General features: G+C 40.7%; 2 protein-coding genes across 5 annotated transcripts in view; one reads left to right on the top strand and one right to left on the bottom strand.

The window, feature by feature from the left end:
* Positions 1-2,534: 2,534 nt before the first annotated feature.
* On the bottom strand, positions 2,535-13,064 carry dctn2 (dynactin 2 (p50)). Its single transcript, XM_058055561.1, has 14 exons — positions 12,858-13,064; positions 12,487-12,555; positions 8,118-8,214; positions 7,969-8,030; positions 7,682-7,780; positions 7,436-7,596; positions 6,824-6,977; positions 6,689-6,754; positions 6,544-6,582; positions 6,347-6,424; positions 6,111-6,182; positions 4,785-4,887; positions 3,145-3,236; positions 2,535-3,045 (listed from the first exon to the last, which is right to left on the bottom strand). The coding sequence occupies exons 1-14, from the start codon at positions 12,891-12,893 to the stop codon at positions 2,959-2,961; spliced, it is 1,215 nt and encodes a 404-aa protein (XP_057911544.1). The 5' UTR covers positions 12,894-13,064; the 3' UTR covers positions 2,535-2,958.
* A 738-nt stretch (positions 13,065-13,802) lies between these two features.
* The window catches only part of kif5ab (kinesin family member 5A, b), a 132,123-nt gene continuing 128,693 nt past the window's right edge, over positions 13,803-17,232 (top strand). For all 4 annotated transcript variants that reach the window (XR_009120040.1, XR_009120041.1, XM_058054644.1 and 1 more), the window contains exon 1: positions 13,803-14,246. Coding sequence is in view for 2 of the 4 variants with exons in the window: in XM_058054644.1 (XP_057910627.1) it covers positions 14,118-14,246 (129 nt within the window). In the remaining 2 variants the exon portion in view is untranslated. The remainder of the gene's footprint in view (positions 14,247-17,232) is intronic.

Consider the following 17,232-nt stretch of genomic DNA (forward strand, 5'->3'; position numbering starts at 1 on the left):
TAGTAGAAATTATACTACATGTTATTCACGTGGGTAGCATGTTTGTATATTTGACCAAAAAAAATGTAAGCCCCATAGATAAAATGTGTTAACGAGTCCATTAGCTAGTCTGTCTATGTTATTATGAAATGAAATGAATGCCAACTATGTGTTTGTGTACGAGTTAATCCCTTGGCTGCACGTGGTTATTTATAGCCAGTGGGCAGTAGACATTCCATAAATGTACAGTAGATGAAATACATAGAAAGGATGTACTAGTTAATGTCTTGGCACCACGTGGTCACGTATAGGAAAGGTGCCACAAAAAACATAGAGATGATTGATTTGCATAAGGTATAGGTAAAGGGTGAAAGAGTTCACGTAAGTTAAGTGCTAACAAAGTCAGCATGGCGACATAAACAAGATGTTCCCTCCCCCCCTCCCGCCCTGACTGAGGCCCATAGCAACAGCGCCAAGCAGCGAATAGCGAGCTTAAACACTTGTCTCTAGGACCGCTTCAAGCGCTGCAGGAAGCACCGGCAAAACGTCACGGCTCCAGTGGCTGTTGCTGAGTAGTTCGGCACACTTGGACCAGAACCCTCCCCTCACCCCCCTTATCCCACACCCCCCGCCCCTCATAGTCTCTCTCCTCACCCTCCTCCACCTCCGGGGCCGGGGCTGTCTGTTTACTTTGTCAGGATCTTTAGCGCACCTTGTTTACAGCCTCGTGCTGCTTATGTTGCATCATTTCCATTTGTTGTGCATAATTACAACAATTATTATAATTTTGTCATGTGACAAAACAAAAAGTCATATAAAAAGCCCAGTTTTTAAAGTGTTGATCATTGTGCTTGTAGATTGCATCCTACTTATCAAAACATTACAAAATATTGACAAAAACACCCAAATTGGGGGGGAGAAAATACACACATTACTTTTTAAGGGTGAAACCATTTAAGGAGCTGAGGGTAAAGAAGTCTAACTTGAGTTTTAAAGTGGAGATGTTAAGGCGCCACAACACCTTTGACTGCTACTTTTTTAAAGTAACGGGCGTGGTGCTCAACACGAGTTCAATACCCAGTTAGAAACCATGGCAGTCACATGTTTTCAGGTGTTTCTTGCCGCAAAAATAATTATTGTAGTTCCCGGTCTGGGGAATTTCCATCCACTGCATCGCCGCCTGCCCTCAGTCAAGACTCCACACCCAGTCGCTTCACCCCTATACACACACGCGCACGCGCGCGCACACACACACACACACAGCAGCTGTCGGAAAGCATCCTCTCTGAGCTGAAACCACTGATACAGCCGTTAATGCGCTGATAAACTAAACCCTCTTCCCTTACACTTTAACATGTCCTTGTGTCTTCTGTATGTACTATTACTATAGAAATTCAATGTGGGTATACATTAGAATAGTCAGTGTACAGCTTGTATTGCAGTGTAGCTGCCAACACACAGATTAGCATCAAAATAGCTGGCAACACATGCGAGTGGCAAGATAATTGTGTGGTAGTTTCGGTGTGAGAGTGTGTGTGTGTGGGGGGGGGGGGGGGGGGGTTGCATTGTAAAATTCCTGTGTTTATCAGTGTGACTTTTGATATGATAAACTCTGACGTTCTAAAATGCTGTGTTTTCCAATGGGAGTTCTGCATTATAAAATCCTGTTTTTCAATGAGGGTTTTGGATTATAATCTGGTTTATAATGCAGTTTTACTGCACATTATAAAAAATCTGTGGTTTTCAGTGGGAGTTCTGTATTATTATTCATCACTCCTTTTGGTGCCGTTCAGTGTTATGGTGTAATTGACTACAGATGCTCTGGCAGATAGCATATGAGGACACGCATATGCAGTATAACATGATCTGCTGTACGTACAGTGGGTGGTATGTCTCTGGGAGGACACACCCTTCTAAAACAGCTCTGGAATATCCCCTTCATGTAGGAGATTTATCTCATTTTAATAAAAACATTTACAGCCACATGCCCTAAATGTTTGATTATATAGACATATATATAATGCAAGTACTGTAGTGTACAGTATAATCTATGTAAAAGTTACCTCTTAGACCAGCCACAATCTACAAAGCAACAGGAGGTGATCATACCAAATGCCTCCCCACTCACGGTGCAACCAACAATGTAACTACGCCACACAGTATGTGGGTATTGAAATAAGGGCTTACACAGTAATACACTAATGTATAACCCTCAAGGCATGCTGGGTAACTTCGTGTTGTGGTAATGTGCGCGTGGGCTTCCTGGCATGCACAACTGTTTAAATGTGACTATGTGGGTATATGACATTTTGTAATATATGCCAAAAATGATAACCTGGTATATGAGAAACAAACTGGAAGTATACAGTAATTGATGAGACATGGAGATGGGGTGGGATTACATACATGATTGCATGACTACTACTCAGTGTTTCAGTCTAAAAAGTATAAAGTGCTGCCACCTACTGCTCCCAAATGAGAACAACAATGGAACGGTACAAAAGTTGTACAATGTCCTAAATAGATCCACAGTTAGTGTAATTAATACAACTGGGCTGAGTTAATCATTTATTGATGGGTTTGCGTGACCACAATATAGTTGACTGGAAGGCAATGAGGAAGCGGGTGAATCATATAAATACAAGCGACTGAGCTTGAGCAAAGAAAATCGGTATGGAGGAATATTTACACTTCTTTCCTTCTGAGGCCCTTACATTTAACACAGATTGTGTGTATTTTAATTTATACAGTATGCATCCAACATTGCTGGGAGCCAATTAATAGAACTAAGTATACAGTACAAATGTCGCCTTTCAAAATGGTCTTAACTTTCCGTTTCCTTTCTGAGTGGGAAAGGCGGAGGTGGAGGGAAGGAGCGTTAAGGAAGAGGAGAGTCAGAAAAGAAGTCATTGAGTCCCACCCTGCTGCTCTCCAGCTAACTTATCTCTTCATGTGTCCTTGTGTAGGTCCTGTCCTGCTTTATTGAGACACTTGCTTCATCCTCTGGTCCAATGCTGCAAAGTTCTCTTCGATGGCCACCAGGTTCTCCTTCATGGTCTGCTGGACCTGACGGCAACAACACGGTGATGGTTTACACACAATAGCAGGTATTCACGCGACAGTGTGTATGATATTACTGCAGTGTGTATACGGTTAGCGTCTTACCTGAGTCAGCAGAGTGTTGTTGTCCTTCAGAGAGTTGTTGATCATTTGCTGAGTCGTGTCCAGATGTGTCAGCAGCTGGCCGAACTGCATGGCTGTGCGAACAAAACATCGGTCTACTCGTGGAGCTTTATTCTACCACCGATATCGCACGGCAATTATCTACAGTACATCTCATGTACGTTTGGCCTTTCATGAAAAGTACCATCAAGTATCTCTTGTATATTTAGCTGATACAAGTATAGTGTCCTGTAAATTTGGTTAATAAGTACAACATCTCATGTAAAAAGCTCAATCTTATGTATCAACACCGCATATAAATAAGTACACTTTCATGTCAATTTGGCAAATACAAATATATGTACAGTTGGCTGATATACAGTAGGTACAACATAAGTATACCTCATGTAAAAGTATTATAAAAAGTGTAATACCTTGTGTAAATTTGGCCATTAAAAGAAAAATATAATATGTAAACCTGTCTGATAAAGAGTGTAATATTACAAGTAAATTTGGCAGATAAAAGTAAATAAGAGTAATTATATTGTTTACTGTAATTGATAATGTGTCATTTGTCATGTCACTATGACTGACAGGTCGTAATGTTTTCTAAAAGAGTAATATCTTGTAAATGTGGCTGACAGGTGTATTATCTCATGTAAAGGACAAAAAGTATAATATGTTATGCAAGTGTGTGTAATACAGTGGAACCTCTGTTCGCTTCTGCCCTGGTTAGCGTGTTTTTTGGTTAACAACCAAAATGTCCATCGCGACGTTGCCTCAGTTTGCGTGCATTCTCTGGTTAACGTACAACATAGCTGGTCGTGTTGAGTCTTGTGTTGTTAATACATTGCACGAGTCCAACTGTGTTCTTAATGTATTTTTTTAAATCACAAAACATCCTTGTAAGCAGCCTATTAGCTAACTAAACAAACTGGTAACTTCAGTTCACACAGAACTATAAAAATGTGTTTTCTGTTAACATTTGTGGCTTTCTGGAACAGATTCATTGGATTTGCATTATTTCTTATGGGAAAAATAGTTTCTGTTAACGTCAGGTTCATTAGATTTGCATTATTTCTTATGGGAAAATTGTTTTGGTTAACATCAGGTTAGAGTTGGTTAAACTAATGATGCTAACCAAGCTTAGACTGTGTCATGTAAATGTGTCTGATAAAAGTAGAGCTAATAAATGATAAGAAGTGTAATATATTGTGTAAATGTGTCTAATAAAAGTGCAATATGCCATGCAAATGACAATAAAAAGCGTAAAATGTCATGTAAGTGTGTCTGATAAGTGTAATGTATTTGCAAATGAATAGTGCAAGACTTAGTTAATTCTAATACATCGGGATTCTTTGTTACATGGCGTTCAAACAAGTTGCGTCAACGGTGATGCAGCTTCACAGCGTTCTATGTGATTTTTTAACCGATAATTGTGCGCCCCTCCCCCACCCGTCTACATAAATGCCATCAGCCCAACTCTCATGGGTGTCATCTTAGGGTTTGGATTTTTCTCGCCCCCCTTTAAATGGAGAAATACCGTGCCAGTCATTTAGCCATATTGCATATGAGTGTGTGCGTGTGTGTGTAAGGTGACAACAACAAAGCCAGTTGTCAAGACGTGTGTGTGTGTGTGTTACCTTGCTCGTGCAGCTCCTTGACAGCTACGAGTCTGTGGACCACCTGGGGCACAGAGGTGGACATGGCCTCCCACTTCTGCACCGTGTCATAAAGCTGTGACAGCTAAGAACAAAAACACACAAAAAGGATGCGAGAGGCTGAGACTCCATACCCTCGCTTTAAGCCTTAGCCAGTAAATATCATCACCATCTGTCTGTTACGAGGTCGGTGGTACATGTATGCTGTATATTTTACCTCTATTATGACCATTTCATTTTATTTAATGGCAGATAGAAGTACGTTTTTATCCATCCTCCAAGTAGAGGAAATCTCTTTGTGGTAAATTATTCGATACGCAACTACATCAAATCAAAGAGATATGAATTTTAGAAATATGGTCATTATTTGAAAAAATAATAATACACAATCTTAAGTAGTAAAAATGTGATATTGGTATTGAGATCTTCCCTTTTAATAAGAACCAATGTGGAGATTGCAGCACAATGCAGTTAGCACTGTGTCACTCAAACCTTATCTGGGAAGAAATAAAACCCTACTTAACCAAGAAGAGCGACATCATAGCTCATAATGACCCACCAGCTTCAATTAATTCAAGGGCAGGTTAATATCTTTCTCACAGTGTCTTAAAGAAAGTGCTAAAACATCACACAGCAATATAATATGTAGATAACAACAGACAAGACAATTTATGCAAATTATGCACAATAACCAACAACTATGTGAGCTCTAAACATATAATTTATTCACCATTTACAACAACAGCACAGCAAAGCACTCTGGGAAACAGGAAGAGAGCCTGCATCGAGTGGTGAGTGTACTATGTACTATGCTGCCATATGTGCTGCCCTTTAAGTGAAGTAAAAGGTAATTACTTTCATTAAGTGCCTTTCTACAAATAAATTTAAGGGGTCGGCGGCGGTGAAAAAATGTCTTACCCTGGGGGGGGGGGGGGCATGACAGAAAATAACTGAGAAACAACTTTTACTTGTGGGGATCCACTGTAATGAGATTTTTTTAAAGTTATATTATAGCTTCCAATTAATGCCCCTCCCCTTGTCTTTGCAAGTCAAGCATGATATTAGAATTGGATTAAAACCGGCTTCTTTAGGGTAATCATGCCATGCATTATTCTTAAAGGAAAATCAAGTGGGAGAAAAACCAGTTTGCTTTCCACCCATTTTCATGAGCAGTGTGTGCCCTCTAGCGGCCAACTGTGTGTAGCATTTTAAAAACGTAAAGACACTTGAACTTCAGATGAATAAAATCCTTGACAAGACCTTTTTTTCCTGTTAATGTAGGCAAATGTGAGACATTGTTACACTGACCTTATTTTGTGTGTCAGCATCCTCAATGGCTGATTTGTGTTTGGCAATCTCATTCATCTTTCCAAGGACGCTCTTGAATGGGTGATGGGAAATGAAAAGATCAAATACGCCGTTAGTTACCGCACATAACTCCACATGCCAACACTGTCATTATTTGTCATTTTGTGTTTGGTGCATTAGAAAATCAACTCTTTGTTGTACATTTACCGAGTCTACGTAGCCGATGACGTACGTACCTGAAGTCTGGCTTCCACTTGATCCAAAGTAGCTGAGTCCAGCGCACTGACTCTGGCCTGCAGAAGTTCTAAAGTATCCTGAAGTCAGAAGTTAATAAGCAACTATGAGCTGCACAGTAATAAATAAAGTGATGTCATGCTTGTACGGCTCTCTGGCTGCACATCTGACAGACAGAGACAAGTGTTTGACTACTCACCATCAGACTGGCTCCTTGAATGCCAGCACTCAGGGGTCCCTGCAAGTAATCAAATGTCAGTAGTCCATTTGAGTAAATGTGCATTTTATATGTACGTGTGTAGGTGTAAGAGAAAACTAGTGTATGGAATTAGTGTGACGTCTACCTGCTTTTCTGATCCTGAGCCAACAGCCACTTCCAGCTCTGCGAGACGCTTCTCCAATTCTGCCATCTACAGTGTGAACCAGGTAATGCATGTAAAAAAAAAACATATCTACTGTCAATTCAGCCATTTTCTGACCTTGGCAGACTCATTGAACTTCTCCTGCTCAGGTCTGCTGTGCAGCTCGTACAGAACCATGCCATCAGGGCCCTTGGCTGACGTCGGCAGCTTGCTGTCTCCCGCAGAGCAGCTGCGACTGCCCTTTGCCGCCTCCAGCTGTGTGAGCAGACGCCTGAGGGAGAGATGAGACAAATACAGGTTAGTGGTGGCCGCATCCTCTGACCTTCATCAACATGCTCACTGGACACTTTGTTAGGTACACCGACCGAGTCTTCTTTTATCCCCCCCCACCCCAAAAAAAACCCACTGCATCTCACAAAAGTACTTTCATTTCCGTCAACATGTTGTTATATCTTCTCAACAACAATTTGAAATATGCAGAACCACACCTCCCCCATTGCCAGCAGCACTCATGCAGCCTCCAGACCACGGCACTACCACCAGGCATGACACAATTATTTTGCTACTCACTTGTGTTGCCAGCTATTTAGATAATGACGTGTATGTCACTTTCAATGAATAGTAAATCATCATTGCTGTGACTGCAAATGACATTGTCCTTTGAAAAGATGATATAATGCCTGCTGAAATGTGAGCCGTTTACTCACATACTGTAGGTTTGTGTATCACCTGGCCAGTGCTCCATCTGGATCAGCCAGGTTGATGTGTGCCTGCGGCCCAAGCAGTGAATCGAGGTGAGCAGAGACCAGCTGCTGTTTGAGCTGGGCCGCCTGCTGGGCGAGGACCACCGGGGTCAGGCGTTCTTCTGCATTGCTCTCTTTTGTGACAGTCTGGCAGCAGAGGGGCACGCCATGGGTCAGATGATATCATGAGTGTGAGTGGATTTATAGAATCAACCCATCTATTACTGTCTACCTGGATGTTTTCCACTTCTTGACTGAGCTCCTGGATTTCGGTCACTAGGCGCTGGTACTTTTGCTGGGGAGTCTCCTTGACACCACAACCTTCTCCAAGCTGCACAACAAGCAATAACACAGAGAACTACTAAACATCGGTAACAAAGAGCCAAAATCATGTGATCACACACACCACCTCATTGCTGTTGTAGAAATCAAAACAATAATGCTGTTTGCTTCTGTCACATGGAATAGCTTCTAATATAATTACACGGGTCGACAGTGTACAGAACAGACTGTACTCACTATTTCAAAATCTCCTGACTCATAGCCCACTCTTCTGCTTTTACTGATTCTGTCTGAGAAGTCTGTGCAAAAAAGAACCAGAGATAAAAGTCAATAGTGTCACAAAAAAAGCCCTATATGGACTTCAGAATTGTCCGCTAGAAACTGACCCAGTCCCTTTGTGTTGACATGCTTGTCCTTGAACTTGTCATAAGCAGCATTGGGGTTGACCACGATTCTCTCCACACTGTCACTGCAGAGCTCCTCCTGAAGATGGAAAACCACAAATTTCAAGTTAAAAAAAAAAAAAGGCGGAAAAGGTTTAAAGAGACATGACAGCAACGTCTTCAAACTGAGAACATTTTGCTTAGGGCAGTGCGTCCCAACCTTTACTGAGCCAAGGCACATATTTTACAAAAGAAAAATCTCATGGCAGCTCACCGAGTGTGCCATAACTTATTCTGTACGAATGGCAACAGGTGAGTACCTCCTGCCATCTGGTAGAGCATTTCATTGTTCTGCCTGTCACCATGCATCGCTGGTGAAATTGGATAATACGATGGTTGGGAATCACTGGATTAAGAAGCATACCGTGGCCTCCAATTGGCAGGAAAACTTGATTGCACACCAATAATGACTTTAGAATTCCAAATTACAGCCACGGATGAATGAAAACGTTAAAATGATGCAGATTAGTCTGGGCTGGATTTCATTGGATGATTTCAGTTTGATTAATACGGCTCCAATTCATGTTTAAAAACTCATTCATGAAAGGTCTACAACAGTGAATGGAATAAGGAACCAAAAGCTTCATGTCGTCACACATCTAGATGGTTGATCAGGTGGATTTATGATCATGAATTCACTTATTACAACACAACTAAGTTCTGGCTTCAAGAACATAAAATAAGACAAGACTTGGGGGCAGGGGAGTGGGGGGTGGGAGGAAGACGAGGAGAGTTAGTCAGGCTCTTACCAGCTCCTTGGGTTTCCAAAGAGAGTTAGAAAGTATTGGAAGAGCATAGGGAGATAAAAAAGGTTGCGGGCCAGGGGGAGAGAAAGACAACACAGATTAATGTGGTTATCACATGCCACACACACACACACAAACACAGCAGGGTCAGCTGACTGAGGAGAGGGAAAGAAGATAAGCAGTAAATGCAGAAAAGCCTAAAATAATCTTACAACATAGCTCCTTTCTCCTGTGGTCAGTTGGTAAAATGCTGCAGTGAGGTAGGATTCTCTACAAATTCTATAAACTACAGATGATGGCAGACAACCACAATGTATCCCACTGGATAGTGTGTATAAGTGTCTGTAGGACATTCAGAAGACAAAATACGTGATAATATATGGTATTCTACACTCACTAAGTATCTGTAATATTTGGTGAGACACACACAAGCAATAGACATGATTGCTGGAACAACAGACTTATATTTAAGGTTTATATTATCATCTCGGAAAGGGCACAATAATCCCTAATAAAAACACGGGTTACTGTTGTATCCGTAATGCACGCAAAGTAACGCCCAACCAATGTCACTTCCTGTCTGCCTGCCACTCTGCTCTCCCAGCACTGGAACACATTTATGGCAACACACATATTATGTATGTCTTAAATGGCTCGTAATTTTACTCGTATTATAACGACAATACTGGGTAATACCAATGTAAACTTAATGTCTGAAGGGCTCTAATAATGTTAAAAAGAATATTTAAAGAGGTAAACATTTTTTTGTATACTGTAAGCACGAAAATACTTTTATAAATAAGGAACCCTACTAATAAGGAAATTCACTTGTCACGGTCAGGTGTAGAACCAATTAACTACAGTCAATAACAGAATAATGTACCACCGTAGAATAACATCCTAACAATGAAGAATTTGAAGCCCTCTAAATTTGTGTGAAAAGAAGATAGTGTCACATGCAATCAAAGTGTAGAGGCCTTTAAAACACCAGTGTTAGTCAGGGCAAGGAGGTTAGCCATGAAGAAGCTGCTTGAGCATGACAAGTTAGAGGGGAAACACTTCTTTCTCTATGTACACAGACATACGCTTGTAGTGAAGACTTGCAATTGTTTTGTTTTTTTATTAGCAATACTTGTGATGAAAAGGTCATTTTTTTAATTGCATATTCTGTGTTCTGATTGAAAACAGAGGAAGGAAAAGTGATCACAGTATAATAAAACCATGCATCAAAATAAGGAATAGCATTAAGTTGACTAGGACTAAAATGCAGCCTTACTTGGACAAACTAGACTCCGAGGAGAGGTGGGTTAGAGTCAAAACAAGGGCATTGGGAAAGGGAGGAGCCAATAAGGAAACATGGAAGGGGAAAATGCCCGTTAGCGTTTGAATCTGCGTCGTTCAATTCACATTTAACAACTGGTGCCACTAAAATCACTAAAATCTAATTTCACAAATGTCATATATTACAATTAGATATACTATTGGATACATACTTATACATGAATTTGACTTATTTCTGAATCAAATTCAGTGTTTCCCATATATTCATTAATCAATAGCAGTGAAAAATTGATTTGGACTGCCACAGATACGTACATTTGGCTCTACTATTTTGGGGAGGGTGCTACCCGTTTCTCTTTGCTCGTGAACACTTTATGATGGGACTTTTGTGTCGCTAGTTACGACTCAATTGCAATTGTGTGGGAGACACTGAAGTTGATAGCACCATATTTCCTCCAACATTGGCATCCACACTATTAAAGGCAATCAAATCATAACAAAATTAAAAAACAGAGTTTAATGTTCTATTTTGATTCTGGTTACAATCCACCAATCCGGTCAATGCATGTAAATTTGCCCCGGTCTTAAAAAGGTACTGCACTTTTTAAAATTGATTTTGCCCATCATTCACAACCCTTATGTGAAACAGGAACGCATATTCTGTGCATTTTAACAAGAGAAAACAACGCCGTCGGAGCAAGCTAACAATGCACAGCATTGGGATGTTGCTTATTTCAACCCCAAAGCCCTCTAAAAAAAACTAACAACATTTTACGGCTTCATATTCATGCTGTGATTATGCATTACCACGTACTGAGGATAACATGTAATACTTACAGTATCTTGCTGTATTTTGATTATTTGAAACATTACCAAAACTTCATTCCTAGGTGCATCGCTGTCACATTACCCTATAACAGGGGTCGGCAACCTTTATTATGAAAAGAGCCATTTCACCCCCTTGCTCACTAAAGAAAAATAGCCTGGAGCCGCAAAACATGTATGTTTAAAACAAAATTGGAGGGAATTTGGGGCTATCAAAGTAGTTCAGATAAGAAAAAAACAAGTTGGAGTACTCTTGCTAGTATTATATTAAATATAAACTTACATAAATATATGTGTAAATTACTGTAAACTTACCTGATACCTGAAGTTCCAATGCCGCTGTTTTATATGATCTCTAATTTATTTTTTAGAATTGTCAAATAGCTTTGGGAAAGTATGAAAAGTATTTATAAAGTATGTTCCTTAATGTTTACCTGTGAGAGAGAACTGAATAGCATCCTGTCTGCTCATCCTTGTACTCATCCAATCACCAGTCAGAACTCAGTCAGGATGCATTCATGGACTCACACAAAGTTAGATTTTTTTAAACTCATTACAAAGACATGCTTTTTTCCCCACTGTGGTGTTAAAAAATATTCAAGCATTGCAAAGGGAGCCACAACAAAGAGGCTGAAGAGCCACATGCGGCTCTGGAGCCGCGGGTTGCTGACCCCTGCCCTATAATAACCTATTAGTTACACTATAACGACAATACTGACAATATCCGCTCTCATTGGGATGGCTGTGTCTTCCAGCACAAGACGTGTGCTCCAGTCCTCAGGTAAAAAATGCTGACAGCAATCGAGCATCTTGTTGAGTCTTTGTAGCAAAATTGAGAGCAAGGCAGAGACTAGTGATGCAGAGACTAGCGGCGAGCGAGGCGTTGTTTTAATCCGCCAAATAGTGATTTTGTGTTAGCTGCTACAATAACCATATTGCTGTAACTTGAGTTGACTATGAGTCCATTATGTAAATGGAACACTGTCTGTGTTTTTACTTTGTGAAATAGGTACTTTTCATGACGTCCATTGTTCGCTAGCTTATACTAACGTGTTTTCTTGTGCTTAAATGCACAGAAAAGGGAAAGAAATGTTTCACATTAGGATTGTGAATAATGGGCTAAATAAATAAATGAAAAATGCAGTTCCCCTTAAGTGTTTGCATTGTATTAATAACATTGAAGACTCCTGGTAAAGGGCGAGTACTCTCTTCATTCAAGTAAATGAACGCTCATTACCACTATACGAGGAAATACGGTACTTAGCCTATGTAGAAATTGGACCAAAAGACTTAATAATATGCAATAACAATGCCATTTCAATGTTAGTGTCCATTCAAAGTGAACTGATTTGAATTGTTTACAAAGGAAAGCAAAGGTATTTGGATGGTCATATACTGTTTGTACCTAAGCGGTTTTAAACATTATTGAGACATTCTATTTATTTAAACATTCCTCTTACCGACTCAAACTGAGCTTGATCATCTTCTGGGAGGTCCCCTGTCTCGTACACATCCGGTTCGTTGAAGGCCTATGAAAAAAGTCAATAGCACAATAAAATGAGATGATTTAGAAGTAGCGTCCTTTAGCCTGGCCAACGCCCCGGCTCATTCAAACATGCAAAAAGAGCCACAAATGGCTTTTTGCACACCAAACTGAGTCGGCCACGTAAGTAGACAATTAGCTGGTAAAAACAATTATACTTATATGTTTTATAGTTCTCCTAAAAAAATAGCAAACAGCTGAGTCAACGATGCTAGCACAAACCCAGCTGCCAGGGCTAGGCTAATATGATATCGGTCGCCAAGCTATCTGCTAGCATTAGCTACTTACAATTCCTGGTAAATTCGCGTATTTAGGGTCAGCCATTGTGTGCGAGATTAGACGCGACGCCGACACAACTATATTGACTAAATTGTGTGTTCACAAACTTATCGATTAACTGAACCAAATTATGACAAAAAGCAATAGGAGTCAGCGACAACCGGAGGCTTCCGACTAGATGGATTTGACAGTATGCCTGGTGTGCGTTGGGTTTGTGTATAGCGATCACGAGTGGGCGGTGTTACTGTGTAGGCTTTCCAAGCGGAGTCACACTCAAATGGCACAACCTGGTAAACAAAGTAAACGCACAAAACAAGCGCATGCGTATTGTTTAAATACTGATTTAGAGCCATTTACCTTTATCATTCGAATTATAATGGATCAAAAATGATCCTTCTGTTTCACTTAAGTGCTAGTTTGACTATTAGCAATCATTTATACTTTGCTAATTATTTATTTACTTAGTTAGGCATGATATGTAGCAGTCTAACCAGATGATGGCGCCCAAGATCTATGTAAGCAAATTACTTCATTAATAAGTGTCCTGAATTTTGGTATGCCAGGTTTTCCTCTTTATATTAGTTCCGGTAATCGTAACACCACTAGACTGAAATATTCTGACTCTATATGAGTATTACTATCTTTGTAAGAGCAGCATCACCTCTTCTCTTCGGTCTCAGGAGAGTGAGTGAATGGGTGTTAGTTCTGATGTGGCAACCCAAACAAGTTTGAGTAGCATCTAATTAGTAACAATGAGAGTATTGCCAGGTTTGGAGGGAGCCAAGGCTGGGCTTTCATCTGTGGTGGTGCTGATGAGAGTATCCCATGGCCCCGCCCACTTAGAGCGCTAAAACGGGGGAGAGGGAGAGAGAGAGTGAGAAAGGGAGAGAGAGACCGAGAAAGAAAGAGAGCGAGAGAGAGAGAGAGAGAGAGAGAGAGAGAGAGAGATGCCAACATGCTGCTAGTCCAGACGCGACCGGACCAGTTTGGACTGTACTCCCCAGTGCAACTCTCCATCTGTTCCCATCCAAATTTGCACATAGGCTTATGTTTTTTTAACATTAAAAAATAGGTTTTATTTGGTGGACTTTGCTCAGTGTGATTAATCCCTTCCGTGAATTGGGGCACGGTAGAAAAACTCGCCGCCTTGCCATCTCTCTCTTTCACGTGCACAGAAGCATCCATTTGGGAACAGGTTGCACGAGAGGTTATTTTTACCCCGTCGTTTTTTCTAATATTTTTTGGGGGGTGCACAATTTTTTTGCAACAATGGCTGACAGTAATGCAGAATGTAATATCAAGGTATTGTGTCGTTTTCGTCCACTCAACCAGTCGGAAATCCTCCGTGGAGATAAGTTCATCCCATTATTTCAAGGGGAGGACACCGTTATCCTTGGGGTAAGTTATATTTCTACATTTTTCATCACTCTCTTCCTGTGTCAATTAACGCAGATGCATTCATGTGATATAGTGACCACAGTGGTTGCTTCAAAGCTTCTCACAGAATCAAACAAAGTCATAAATCAATAGTATAAAACATGTATGATGCATCCCAAACATGCCCTTTAAATTTAATTACTGCACAAAAAAGAGCATAATATAAATGTCATATTTAATTCTGACAAAGTCTGACCTTTCCTGTCAAGCTTTTAAAATGCACTTAAAGAAGAAGTCATCAGCCTTTTGTCGTTCTCATTCTCATTATGATTACAGCCTATCCTCAGCATTGATCACGTGACATAATGCAAGCTTGATTGATGCTGATGCTGATGGTGCTTGCGGTCAGCCTTCATTGCACACTTTGAATGATTAGCCCCTGCAAGTCTAGTGGGAGTCGTAATTACATGTGGCCTGTTTCAAATTGTACTGAATATGGAGCTGTAAAAGAGAAGCTGGTTTATAGCATCAACACGGGCTAATATTTAATGGGGATTGCGACCCGACTGCTTTGGTGGCATTGTGGAAAATGACCAGTCTCTCCAGGCAGCAGGTGGAGGATGCTGTGGAGTTTAAATGCAAATGTGGCTGCTATTTGAAACACATCCACACCCATCTGGTTGTTGGGCTGCTGAATTGAAGCGATGATGGAGACTGCAGAGAATTCCAGTTAGCATCCTCTCGTCCCCTTCACACTATACTGACATCCTATATAAGTATTTTAAAAAGCCAACGCCTTTACAAGGATACAGTATCTCACAAAAATGCTTGTATTTCAGCAAATGGATATACTTTAAAGTAGTCAGCGTACAGCTTGTATGTCAGTGTAGCTCGACTGTCCACTGAAAACGAGGCAACACAATAGCTGGCAAGTGATTGTGGCTTTGCATACAGTTAAGCATGGTGGTGGTAGCGTCATTGACTGGGGCTGCATAAGTGCTGCGGAGGGATTCTTTGAGGGGAAACATGAATTCCAATTGTATTGTGAGTTAGAATTTAGTGTTATGCAATCCAGTCATCTTTAGAAGCAAAAATACCATCAATCATATCTACAAAATGAATTTCAGATAATAATAATAATAATAATAATACATTTTATTTGTATAGCACTTTTCAAGATACTCAAAGACACTTTACAAAAGAATGAAGTTGAATAGAGCAAGTAAACAGAATAAAAGACACACCAAAATACAACATTCATTGGTTAGTACACAGATAATAATAATTCCAATAATAACAGAATACACACATAGAAAGAAGATGCCAAACAATGAACATTAGACATATCAGGAAATTACATTAAATACTGTAATTACAGTTTTGACCTGTTGTTCCAGAATGGGTCGGCTTGCAGATCCGCCAGTTGAAAAACATGGCTTTAGAGTAGTCAGTGTACAGCTTGTATAGCAATACAAATTTTGCTGTCCACTGAAAATGACAACACAGCCATGTGAGTAGCAAGATAAAGTCAAGCACGGTGCTGGTGGCATCATGCTCTGGGGATGCACGAGTGCTGCCAACATTGGAGAGCCGCAGTTCATTGTGGGGAAGTATGAATTTGACTCAATTGTCATATATGCCCTAACTTGTTAGGGGCTGTTTGTCTTTTTACACTGTAAAAGAACAAATATGAGGTGCAACCTTTGCATTCCGCCTTTTGTCATTAACTTTGTCAAATGACCCAAAAGCGCAGCAATTCACTCCAATTCACTCCAGGCGGGGTACACCCTGGACTGGTCGCCAGCCAATCACAGGGCACATATAGACAAACAACCATTCACACTCACATTCATACCTATGGACAATTTGGAGTCACCAATTAACCTAGCATGTTTTTGGAATGTGGGAGGAAACCGGAGTACCCGGAGAAAACCCACACATGCACGGGGAGAACATGCAAACTACACACAGAGATGGCCGAATGGTCGAATTGAACTCTGGTCTTCTAGCTGTTAGGCCTGCGTGCTAACCACTCATCCGACGTGCAGCCAGGTAACAAAATATTCATTTTCTACTGCTTATCCTCACTAGGGTCACGGGGGGTGCTGGAGCCTATCCCAGCTGTCTTTGGGCGAGAGGCGGAGTACACCCTGGACTGGTGGCCAGCCAATCACAGGGCACATATAGACAAACAACCATTCACACTCACATTCATACCTATGGACAATTTGGAGTCGCTAATTAACCTAGCATGTTTTTGGAATGTGGGAGGAAACCGGAGTAAACCCACACATGCATGGGAAGAACATGCAAACTCCACACACAGATGGCCGAGGGTGGGATTGAACCCTGGTCTCCTAGCTGTGAGGTCTGCGCGCTAACCACTCGACCGCTGTGCAGCCCGTTAACAAAATAAGTATGTTTTTTAAAAAAAAGGGGTTAAATCCCCCCTTGTTCCCCTAGATGAAGCCCATATATAATGTGTTGATGAGTGAGGGCGAACAGGTAGTGTTGAGTATAAACAAACAAATCTATCTGTGGCGGGTCAAATGCTATTGTGGTGGGCCAGGGCGAATAAATGTATTAGAAACACAGATGTTCAAAACTAAACCATACCTATAAAAGGCCAATGGTTACACCTTCTTGTTCTTTTTCCATCATGTGTCCACCGTCTTTTAAGACGTATGGTATAGTATGGTATGGTAACATGCTTCAAATGTTACATTAAGGAACATCACATGGTCACATTTGCACAATTCAACATGTCTGAAAAGGCGCTGGAAGAAGCAGAGCTTATTTAATCCTTTCCCTTTCGTTTATTGCTGACAAGTCAAATCACACCATAACTTTGACACGTTGACACTTCCTTTGTGTTTAAACCTTGCACACTGTCAAGGATGGGGAAGAAATAAAAACTGAGAACAAAGAATGTAACCAAAGTGATAAAACAGGAATACATTGTTAATAATTAATAGGAAGAGTTAGAATAAGTGAAGGCATTAAATAA

The sequence above is a fragment of the Doryrhamphus excisus genome, chromosome 18 (assembly GCF_030265055.1).
Source record: "Doryrhamphus excisus isolate RoL2022-K1 chromosome 18, RoL_Dexc_1.0, whole genome shotgun sequence".
NCBI lineage: Eukaryota > Metazoa > Chordata > Actinopteri > Syngnathiformes > Syngnathidae > Doryrhamphus > Doryrhamphus excisus.

What these genes read in the sequence shown, in the direction of transcription:
- dctn2 (XM_058055561.1), bottom strand. Translation starts at nt 12,893, where the DNA reads ATGGCTGACCCTAAATACGCGAATTTACCAGGAATT. An exon ending in AAGAAGTGGAAAACATCCAG is followed by an intron (nt 7,597 to 7,681) that starts GTAGACAGTAAT and finishes CTCTGCTGCCAG; the next exon opens with ACTGTCACAAAAGAGAGCAA. An exon ending in GCTCAGGATCAGAAAAGCAG is followed by an intron (nt 6,583 to 6,688) that starts GTAGACGTCACA and finishes GATTACTTGCAG; the next exon opens with GGACCCCTGAGTGCTGGCAT.